The sequence below is a fragment of the Physeter macrocephalus genome, chromosome 1 (assembly GCF_002837175.3).
Source record: "Physeter macrocephalus isolate SW-GA chromosome 1, ASM283717v5, whole genome shotgun sequence".
In the NCBI taxonomy this organism is placed as follows: Eukaryota; Metazoa; Chordata; class Mammalia; order Artiodactyla; family Physeteridae; genus Physeter; species Physeter macrocephalus.
In genome coordinates, this window is record NC_041214.2 from 41,015,085 (window position 1) to 41,027,371 (window position 12,287).

Here is a 12,287-nt window from a genome sequence, read left to right on the forward strand (position 1 = left end):
CGTACCGCAAAAAAAAAAAAAAAAAAAAAAAAAAAAAAAAAAAAATCACTCTTACGAAAGTCATATATGTATATAAAGAGTTCCTCATTCTTTTTGGTAAGAAATATTGTATTGAAGGCTTAACAGATCAAATTCAGTAAGTGTGTGTGTTGGCAGATGGATATGTATGCATGTATTTGGGTGCCATTCTTTTCTGCTAGAGAAACATGTCTTTCTTAAAATTACAGCAATGCCTTCCTTATTGTCTGCTCCTATAGACATCAAGACTTAATTGACTTTCATTGAATAAAATGGAAAAAATGGACCTTTGGGATGTTTCTAAACAATAATCATTTCAGAACATTACAATATGCAGTTTAAGACCCTCCACAAGTGGCTGTATGTTATGTCTATTTGTTATTTATGGAGTATCTATGGCAGTTTCATTTTTAGTGTTGAGTGAGTTTTATCTCTATACTTGGAAATGGATGACCATTTTTTACTATTGATGAAATTAACATTAAGAGATAATTTCATTATGACATTATGTTACATAAGCACTTTTAATTAGTATTCCATACTTACTTTCCAACATTTTAGCTGACCTCACTGTTAAGAGTTGCACAGGCCACAAATTAAATGTGTAAGAAATATATTTGCTTGTGGATCTTACATCTAATCCACTCTCAAATTTGTATCTAATAGTTGTACTGAAACTTAACTTCTCAATTCTTATAATAGTTATGAGGCTACCTTTTAAACTTGATTAAAAAAAAATACAGATGTGCATACACAAAATTACCTGGCAGGTGACTTTTGTCCTTTCTAAAAGTGCAAAAATTTGGAAAATAGAAAATGTGCCCATTTCTGGGAATATGGATGGAATTCCTTATCAGCCCCATTTAAAGCTGCCTTCAAGGATTGTATTAAACTTAATTATGAAAGATTACAAATGAGATGATGCGTAATTGGTACCAGCTGCAGTTGGTATTGGAAAGCATAAATACAAATGGAATTATTTATTTTTATTTATTTACTATTCAAATGGTGGTTCTAAAACGCGCAGGGATAAAATGGACTACGTTACTTTTTTTTTTTTCTATCGAGTTTAAAATACCTTTTTACTTAATAGTAGTAGAGCCAAATATCCCATTTAAAGATGACTTTTCACCCCCAAAGAACCCCCCAAATGAAGCAACACAAAGCAATTTTTTCCCCTCTATCTAATTAGTAGCTGCTTGTTTTTATATCAAAATTAGTGAGCTGGGACCAAATTCTCCTCAAGCAAGTCTATGAATTACTATTTAAAAAAAAACAACCCTATCCATCTACCTTTCTCATGCTTGTTGAGATTCTTCCTTAGACTTTTTTTTTAAAAAAAACAAAAACAAAAAGCAGAAAGGTGAGGAGGAAAAAGAGACTTCACCTGGGGAGGGCGGCTGGGCGGTGTGCTTATCAGGGGGGCAGGACCCATCGCTGAGGCTGCATTCAAGCTCCTTTCCCTTTCATCCTGGTAAATTCGATCTCTCTCAGCTTCTGGTAACTGCAAGAAATTCTGCATAGCCCGAAGGTTTACCAGCAAAGACTGGGATGCAGTCTTGGGGTCCTCTTCCTTTCGTAGGATTTCTGAAAGCAAGCCCTGCAGGGAATGAAAGGCACAGGGTGAGCTTGCCCCCATGCTCTGCCCAGCCCGCGGTGATCCTTTCCTTTTCTTCTCCACTCTGTTAGGAAAATGAACAGTCAGAAGCATTAATTCCACATAGGAATATATTAGTTACAATTGAAGTGGTAGAAAAGAGAGCCTCAATTGTATCCTTAATTTTATTAAGCATCTGCTTTACATATAACATAAACTGCAACTGCCTAATTGGTCTCCTTCCTTTGAGTAGCTTAACTTGCCATGAAATCTTTCACAGAGAGAGGACTGAGGCAAGTTAAGAATAAATGAAATGCTCATAATACGACAGCACTGAACTGTATAGTTCTCAAGCTGCCAAGACAAAGACAGTGGAATGCCAACAGCGCAATATGTAAAGATACAAAGCCATTTCGAGAGAAGTCGGATTTACAAAGAAAATACTCGAAAAGGAATTGTAACATACTAGGAAAAAGAATATCACTAAAGCATCATCTAAGATTTATGCTATGTTTTTGCAGGCAATATTTTACATTATTCCTTGGTTTTCAAGTTATTGGAGTCAATGACAAGTGATTCTTTCTATTTACCGCTTAAGGAAACTACACTGCTTGCTATACAATACCTCTGAGTAACAGGTTGAAAATTTAAACTTCAGAAACCATCCTTTAAATTTGAAATACATAACCCCTTTTCCACACTGCAAAAATCCATCGTAGCATGCCAAGAAAAAGAATATTATCAAATTCTGTAATAATCAAATTTCTTGAGGAATAAACATTTTTAACAGTGCTAGAAGAAATTCACAAACCATTAGTAAACTTCTTTATGGTGCTCCTCCCCAAATAACTGAGAATTGTTAACTACTTCTTTAATTTTTGGAAGAATGCATTTTAAAAATGGGTGTTTCTCCACAATTTTGTTTAAGGGCTCATAGGAAACACAAGGATTAGAAACATTTTCTGCCCATTTGATAAGGACTGAGCAGGCCTTACCTCTTCAACCTTCTGCATGAAAAAATGCCTGGAATGCCAAGACATGTTTGCTTTCTACATTTCAGTTTATCACAATATGGCTCAGAATAAAATGTTGGGGAGATCTCTATATCATTTGCAAATTTCACTTTCTAATAACCCTGCAAAAACGGCAACAGGGTACATTTGGGAAAGGGAGGTAAAGTGTCATGTCAAAACAACCAAGCCCCAACGTTATAACATTGGGGTTTTTCCATGGTTTCCTAGAAGCACAAACCTGGCTTTGTTCCCAATTCAAGGAAAATGCAGCATATTGCCCCAAGATAACAGTTGGGTACATACAATATAAAAGCAGTGTCCACTTCAAAAATGATCTATATAGGCTGCTACTAAAAAAGATCCTCCAATAGGCTCGGGGGCTTAAGAGTACATTTTAGTTTTTCATTTGGTCTATGCAAGGGAAGCCCGTTTCACCCTAAGAAATGTGACTGAAGAATGAAGGGTACTTGTCCTTTCATTTATAATACTGACAAGTAATGCTGCAACTGTGCTTATACACGAGCAAAACATCCAGTCAATTTAACTAAAATTCAGTCAAACAGGCAGTCAATCACCCAGCTATTTAATTTGCACAAGGCCAACTAATTAGATTGACTGTGTTTTTGATGTGTCATGTTGAAACCAAGAAATACAGGTCTCAAAAACAATGTTTGAAAATAGGTGTTAAAAAAAAATAGTCCTTGCTCTATACTCTTCTCCATCAAATGGGGATAACAAATTTTTAAAGATATTAAAAGATGTATTTCGCAAAGCAATATATCTTAACTCTACAGAGATAGAAACATACAGTACACATAAATACATTATAAATTCCTTGAGTAGAATAGTCTAATATTCTTTTTTGTCATCCCAGCACAATGCCTGCCATGTAAGTGTTTGATAAATATTTACTAAATGGATTAGGTGTATTCAGACCATAGAAGGAAAAAATTCCAAATGGGTGACAGAAACTTAACAACAAGATATGCTCCCCATGGGAAAATTCTAATGGTAATTAATAATGTACTCAAGGTGAGCCTTCAGTGAAAAGTTATGTGGCACTTTGTAAGATGTTTATCTACACTAATTTTTCAGTAATTAAAAAAAAATTTTTGCAGCAACATGGATGGACCTAGAGATTATCATACTAAGTGAAGTAAGTCTGACAGAGAAAGACAAGTATGTATCACTTATATGTGGAATCTAAAAAAATGATACAAATGAACTTATTTACAAAACAGAAATAGACACACAGACACAGAAAACAAACTTATGGTTACCAAAGAGGAAGGGGGGAGGGATAAAACAGGAGTGTGGGATTAACACATACACACTACTATCAACATACATAAAATAGATAATCAACAAGGACCTACTGTATAGCACAGGGAACTGTACTCAATATTTTGTAATAACCTATAAGGGAAAAGAATCTGAAAAAAATATATATAAGAATATATATATATATATATAAACTGAATTACTGTGCTGTACACCTGAAGCTAACATAACATTGTAAATCAACTATACTTCAACAAAAAAAACAAAACACTTTAGGTCAAAAGAGATCCTAGAAACAGATGTTATTATATTTGGGAAATTTGAAATTAGACATTCAGAGATCTCAGATAACAAAATGTCATCTCTTTCCATTAGAAATGTTTCCCGAGACAGCAGAGAACAACAGTGAGAAAGCCAACACATGAAAAGATACATAATGATATCAAGTCTTGCTAACATGAGACTGAGTCATTCCTGTATGGCTTAAAGTAACAGATAGAAGGTCACTTGGGAGAGAAGTTAGCAATTTCTCTACTCATATTTTGACGTTAGCATGACGTCCCATTTGAACATATGAAATGTTTTCTGGGCAAAGCATTTTATTTCCACTTAATTATTCTAACTAGAACGAGTGCAGGTTTTCTGCCTGGGATGTGTTGAAGGTCTAGACTGATATTTCAAATCCTGGGACACTCACAGAGCTCGAAAGCAGACAGTGTAGACAGTCTCAGGTGTCTTACAAACCTTCGGGTTTTTGTTTTTTTGTGTTTTTTTTTTTTGGCCCAGGCTTTCAATGAGGGGAGTGCCCCCTGGTGGAAATGCTTGAAAATATTATTAGTAAATGTTTTGATTAGAATGTGTTAATTACTTTTTTAAAGAGAATGATGTCACTTGAGAAAATTCTGGATGCGAAATGACTGGCATTAGAATCCGGATATGGGAATGCACGTTTGGGTCCTGTTTGGGTTGTTGTTATTTGAGTAGCTACGTTTATGGATTCAAGATGTATGTGGCCCTTGTTTCCCATTTCCCATGACTGAAAATCCAGTTAAGACTTGCCAAGTTAGGTCAAGGTCATTTGTAGTGATTCCCCATGGTGGATAGTAAGAGAGATCTCTTACCAAAAACTTTTCTTCATGCTAAAAAATAACATGTCAAGGTCATCATGTACCATACTTGCTATTGCTGAAATACCAGGACTAAAATATTTACCAATATTATGCCCCATAGGTGCTCAATAAACTTGCTGAATGAAATTAAACAAAATCATTAGTCATTTTTGTTTCCAAAAAGAACCTGAGATTTTGTATATTATGTAGTATGTTACCAGCACCTCATGGATATCAATTTTATGGGAAACAAGAAGCTGCTTTTCATGGCACTTCACATCTTCAAATTATTCAATATGTGCTCTATACACGAAAATGTAAAATTATTCTGCATCGCCGTTCCATAGTGGTTGTGAGATTTCTAATGTTTTCAATTAAAGAGTGAACTTGCTGATGAATTCCTAAACCTTTTTTACATTCCAGAAAGAGTTTACAAGTAAAATTCATTAGTATTGGAAAAGAAAGAAAAACCTTCAATAAATATTATCAGTACTTCCAAAAGCTAATTATGAATTCTTTAAAACAGCAGATAAGCGAAAGAGACTGCCAATATGAACAAAAAGCCTGTCTGGCCTCCCGTTTGTCTCCTCTTTGAACATAATCACTGATTCAAATAGATTTTTATCAGCTTCGTGGAACTTCAAAGCCCTCAGAAGGAAAATATGATTTGATGAAACCTCCCTCTAAAAATAAAACATGCAGAAGATTCTTCAAGGCAACCTGCCTCTTGTTTGGTGAATTTTTAATCACACGTCCAGGTGAAAGACTACTTTCAAACTCCACCTCCTACCTTGGACTCAGGCCAAGCAAGTTATAAGCAGACACATTTATCTCTGTCGGTTGGGAGGCCAAACAAGAGCTGTCACGTTGGGGTAATAGCACCTTTTTACCTTTTATTCAATAGTGATATGGAGAGTGGACTTTTCTTAAATTACACTGTGAAGAATTATAGGAACACAGTAGCAATTTCTGTTATACTTAAGCAGGCAAATTTCTCTCCACCACATAATTTACAGAACTCAAATTCAATAAAACATTACATGATGGTCCATTACTGTTATCAGTTTTGAATAATCCATCTTCATTCTTTATTTTACTGGAAAATAAAGTGTGCCAAAGACAAGAGGAGAGGGGGAGAAAAAAGGGGAAAAGCCACAGAATGGGATCAGAGTTAAACTATGGGATTTATTTAAAAAAGGGGGGGAGCACTAAAGAATATATTTTCTTCTATCACGACCTTTAAGTAGCAATAATACAGAGGAGTGAATTGAAAAGTATAATTCTAGAAGCTTCAGCATTTTAGCCATGGGTTTCCATTAAAAAGACATCAAGTAGGCATAACTGAATGAATGACAGATGCTAAAAGCTGGTACCTTCCGTAGCAATTAAAGAACATATGCCCATCAATTCAGAAGGGGGAAACATCCTTAAAGCAAGGAATTATATAAATTTCATCACAAACTTTCAGAAAAGATAGACTTCTTCTTTCATCTTTTTGTTTTCTTTTGTTTTTGACTTTTTAAAAAAAATAGTGATACAGGAATGTCTTAAAAGAGAGGGGTATGTTTTAATTCAGGAGGCCCAATTAAGCTGATGAGAAAATTCTCCAATGAAGAGTTGAAAGATGAGACCCAGGATTTTAAAGTTATACAGAGCTGTCGATATTCTCAACTCACAACAGCACTATCTATTACATGAATGTTTTAACATACTGTTTATAGGATGCCAGTGTCTTTATCCGATCACATCAGAGAACTTTGCATTTGTATGTACATATTTTACATTAATTTTTTTAAAACCTGGAGCCGGAATTGCACACTGTAATAAGTACACACAAATGTGTCTGTGCGGTTTAACTCTGCAGAGCTCCTGTTCTATACATATGCATTAGCATGTGTATCTTCATCCTCCACACTCACACCACACACTCTCACGATGCACCTGCTTTTATTGAAATGCATACAGTTTGAAATAAACATACTACATACACTCATATGAATGTATAATCATTAAAATAAATGCAGCTGTGTGTGTATGCCTGAGTGTGCGTGGCGTTTTGGTATGACCACCGAAAAGACATGCATGCTTGCATGTTCCAAAGCGAATTCCCCAAAAGCGAACTCTTAAATATATATAGACAATGACTCTCATTGAAATCAGACAGCTTCAAACATGGCCCATCATCCACTTCGATGGAGGAGTCCCAATTACCTCTATACAGGTTTAAAACCAAACCCCTCTGTCATCCGGGGCTCCAGACAATTTTTCGGTAATGACTCTCTCTCAACTGGCTATTATTAATAAAGAGATGGATATCAAGCTGCACCCGGGTTTCATTCTCCTCTCTCCCTTGAAAACATTAAGTCACTGTTCTCAATGTTAACCACAGAGACATCTTTTCGAAGAGATTGATAGGGTATAAAATAGAGAACTCTGTCTTTTTCCAGGAACATATCCGATTGATATCCGTGGAATCTGTCCACGTGAAAACCCAAGGAGAACAAATGGTCACTCTCCAGGGTGATGCCTTGGACATTACAGCCCCACAGAAGAAAAAACACACTGATGGGTGGTGACCTTACCCTTTTCACCTTCAGCTGGACTCTCTTTACTATATAAAACACACTTTCCTTGGTCCTTTAAGAAATAACAATTTGCTCAATTTCCAAAATGCTTTCCACTGAATCTGTGAGTCATTTGTGTCCACGTCAATGCTGTCTTTGTGGGCTTTCAATTCAGTTCAACAAGCAACTTTTATGCAGAGACCTGCCTGGTTTTTGCCCAGTACTGAGAACTACTGGTAGTTACTGCTATTTACAAAAATAAAGGATGCTGCCAGAAACAGGAGTAGCTAGAAGGCTGACTTGATTCTTTCATCCATTCATTTTTTAATTTTTTTTAAAATAATGACCCTCCAACTGAATAGGGGTGTCATATTAAATTTACCAGCTAATAATGAACACATTTTTAAGTTGTAAAGATATATTAATAAAACTAGGTAAAACCATACAATTTTAACCTGAGAAATAATTCTGCAACCACCCTTTTAAACACAGACAGATGATGTACAAAAAACAGTTGAAGAAAGTGAAAATAAACACTGAGTTAAAGGCTTTGTAAGGCCTCCTAAGTTTCAATCCAGTGAAGGCAAGCCAAAAATAAGTCACAGCTGGGATTCTCCTAGGTATGGAAACTGCCAGCAAGGAATTAATACTAGATATTTTTGTACCTAGATTTTATTCTTATAATCATGTAATAAACAAAATAACTTAAATATGAAAGGAAAGTATGAGTCAGCCCCCCCCTCCAAAAAAATTGACAAAAAAAAAAACAGTGGCAAAACAAGAAAGTTAAAAGGACATAATGTCCTCATTATAATCAAAGTTACATGTTCTTCTGGGGTTTTTCTGGGTGGGTGGGTGGGTGGGTGGGTGTGTGTGTGTGTGTGTGTGTGTGTGTGTGTGTGTGTGTGTGTGTGTGTGTGTGTAATAAACACCATGTATATATCATACTAGTTTCCAAAAAAAGACATTTAAAAAAAATCCTCTCATTCAGTGTTTAATGGAATCAATTTTTTTAGGGCTTTTCAGATGTCTTTATCTTAGGTCTTCTCCTGTATATCACCCTTTCTCCACATCCTGCTAAACATCTTCATTGCCGATAATATCTTCACAGGAATTTGCCCAGAAGGACAAAGGTGTGAACACAAGGGGTATAGGCAAATCTCAGTGAGAAGTCTCAAGCTAAGGCCTCCAAGGCCAAGCCTACCCCAGGGCCTGTTTTGTAAATAGTTTTATTGAAATACCATATCCACACCACGCATTTCTGTCTATGGCTGCCATGGCCCTCAAAGACTAAAATACTTACTATCTGGCCTATTACCAAAAAGGTCTGCTGATCCCTGGTCTAGGAAAGGTGGATAGTGGGCTAGAAGCCTGGAGCCCTAACAATGGCCTTGACTGAGTCCTGAAACCTTTCTCAATCTGCTAACAGTCTATAATTCCATTATATAAAAGCATAGGTAATGTCAGTTTGAAATATTTTCGATATTTATTCTTTCAAGGCCCCTGAATGAGGATCGATTTGTACACAGCTTTCTCTTGGTAGAAGAGGTTTACGATAAGGAGAAAAATGATAAAATGTAGACACCCCCAGGTACAGACAATATGACCACAGGGAAAGAAGGAAAAAAATGTTAGTACAAAGTAAGAGCATAAACATTAGTATAGATGGGATTAAAGAAGGAAGAGAAAAAGAGAGAGGAACCATTTACACATAAAACAAAACTGACCTGAGTTCTGTTAAAAGCCACACGTGCAAATACTGCCTGGGAGATTCCTGCCCGTTTCAGTTCATCACGCACCCACTGGTAGATTTCGGAAGACACCTCTGTGTTGGTGGAAACCTGTTGCTCCAAAGGCTTATTCATAGATCTACTAACAGGGGGAGGGTGGTTCAAGTACTGTTGGTTTAAGGACTGCTGGGCTAGAAGTCTGTTCACTGCATACTGCTGGTTCAGCAGCTGAGCCATCACCAGCTGCTGGTTGACCAACTGAGGACTGATGGGCGTTGACACGAGCCCAGGGTGCAGGTTGGGAAGAGGGGTCCGGACAGAGGGCTGGCTGCTGTGGGAGAGCTGCGCGGGGGACGGGGGCTGCTCCGCGGTGTTCCCTGGGACCGGCTGCTGACCAAAGTTGACGTGGTTGGCACCTTGCTGGGATAGTTCAGAGAGACTATCCATTTCAACTGAAGTGGACAAGAAGGAAAATCACATTGAGCCAACAATGATCTGCATTGATAAGGATCTCTGATCATTCCCTAATACAGACAGAAGGCACAGGGCACACCCAAGGTCCAAGGAAACTAAGAACATCTCAAGATGGAATGCAACTGGCTATGTTTTTACTTTTGTCCTCTGCACCATGGCACAAACTTTGAAAGGGGGATAACACTTTCTAGTTTTATAATGTGGTTTAGATTTAAGGCCAGAAATCAATTATTTTCAAATTCTATGCGACTAGTTTGGGGGTCAAACGATTATTGACTCTTACTTCTTATAAGGCAACATTTATTTTAAAATAGCTTCTAGGGAATTCCCTGGCAGTCCAGTGGTTAGGACTTGGCGTTTTCACTGCTGAGGACCTGGGTTCGATCCCTGGTCGGGGACCTAAGATCCTGCAAGCCACGTGGTGCATGCGGCAACCCCCACCCCCCAAAAAAAAGCTTCTAAAAGAACACTATTTGCTTAATGGCAACTAGAAAGAGTGAGTGGAGCTAGGAAAAGATCATATGCAACTGTAGAAAAAAGAAATATGCAAGTATTTTCTCATAATATATACATTAACTGTTACTACTCTAGGCAAAAAGTTTGCAAGAAAAAAGAGTACACAAATGTTACTTACGTTCAATTTTAACCTAGCCGTTAATATAAAAAAGTAATCAATATAATAAATAATAGAAGTGGTCATAATGATATTTAATGATAACTGAGTGCATGCTGAACACTGGGCTGGGTATCTTATACGTCCTGTTTTGCTGAATTCTAACTATCATGTTAGATGACGGGTATAGCTGCAAATATTTCTTAGAATGAAGCAAAGGGCTTAATGTATTGCAAGCCAGCATACCCAGTGTTGCTAAGACCCAAATGCTTCTTGAAGAAGCTGTGACCATCACCAGATGCTATGACAATCTTTCAAGGAAGGGGCAGGGAGTCACTCTGATGCAATGGTGATACTGTCACCATCTTGCAATTTATTACCACCCACACAGGACGAACGTTTCTCCCTTGGCTAGATCCCTCACATGGACTGGCTGAGAGTGAATAGTAAATGTGTCAACTGCTTTCCTGCTACAAGGAAGAGACTGCTTTGATGCTCTTGACCTGAAAGGCTGAGGATGGTCAGTAGGTGAGTCTTTCTAAATAGTACACCATGGGAATTCCCTGGAGGTCCAGTGGTTAAGACTCTGCACTTTCACTGCTGTGGGGTCCGGGTTTGATCCCTGGTTGGGGAACTAAGATCCCACAAGCTGTGCGGTGCAGCCAATAAATAAATAAATAGTACACCATGCTTCCCGTGTGTGTGGACTCTGGGTTAATTTTAATCATCATTTCTCTTTTTATTAAATATTCAGGCTTTGTATTTAGAGGAACTTATCATATTGCTATAGTCACTGATATATGCAAAATATAACTAAGCATTGGGGAAGAAACCTTCCATTTCTACCAGTGATATCAGCCCAAGTGGGCCATTCATAGGGAATAGTAATTCAAGCAATTATTCCAAAAAATGATGCATTGTCTTCATTACAGCTCTAAGCTATAAATGGCAAAGAATCTGTTTTGGTAGATGGATGGTTTTGCTTCAAATATTAAAAGCTAAAACAGGCTCAAAATTCAGGTTCTCTTGCTTCTTAAAACCTTCAGGAGAAGTTATTATTGTTTTACTAAATGAATGTAATGGAAGTAAACAGAAATAGACTTAAAACACAACGTAATGCTGTGCATATTAAACATCCCATTCCTATATTATTTTAAAACATTTTATTTGGAAGGTACAAGTATGTGAAAGAAAACCTTAATAGAAATTAAAACATTAACCTTAATCACAGTGTTTGCTTTAACGAACACTAACAAACTCAACAGGGAGAAATGACATAATCTAAATGCTAGGGTACAACACACAACTTTTATCTGTCACTTCACACTGCAGATAATTGTAATGTATTTCCTGCGTAACAAATATTGACCTAAAGTTACATGTTAAGATAGGATGCCATGGCATTGAGAGTCTAGAAATGATGCAATGGTCCTTTGGTTATGGATGGTAAAGCAGTATGCTCACCAAAGTGCCTATCTGGGGGGGCTGGAGACTATAGCTGTAAACATCACTTGATCTCAACTGTGGAGACTATAAATACAATTGAATAGCCTCAAAAATTGGGTGTAAAAATTGGCACCCTCCCTTTCTCTCAAACAAAACTCAAAAAAACATAAAAGCATGATCTATCTCTGAGAGAACCCACAGCCAATATTAGTTATTCAAGGCCTGGTTAGGTCTTCACTGAGATGTTAAAAAATGACAGCTCCCCCCCGCCTCGTCTCCATCTCCTGCATGTCTGACAACCAAGTCAGTTGGGCTGATTTAAACACAAACATTTATTGAATTTAATTATCTCATTATACTCAGACCCACTCCCCACCCTCCAAGAAACATTCTAAATTGATCTCTAATTGGGCAATCACAAGACCTGGCTTTACATGCAACT

At 37.1% G+C, this 12,287-nt stretch overlaps 1 protein-coding gene across 3 annotated transcripts in view; it reads right to left on the minus strand.

Annotated features, from left to right (window-relative positions):
* The window catches only part of SATB1 (SATB homeobox 1), a 79,955-nt gene that overhangs the window by 39,207 nt on the left and 28,461 nt on the right, over window positions 1-12,287 (minus strand). For all 3 annotated transcript variants that reach the window (XM_028490210.2, XM_024115214.3, XM_028490205.2), the window contains 2 exons: window positions 9,310-9,764; window positions 1,406-1,618 (listed from right to left, as the gene is read on the minus strand). In XM_028490210.2, the coding sequence (XP_028346011.1) occupies window positions 1,406-1,618; window positions 9,310-9,764 (668 nt within the window). The remainder of the gene's footprint in view (window positions 1-1,405; window positions 1,619-9,309; window positions 9,765-12,287) is intronic.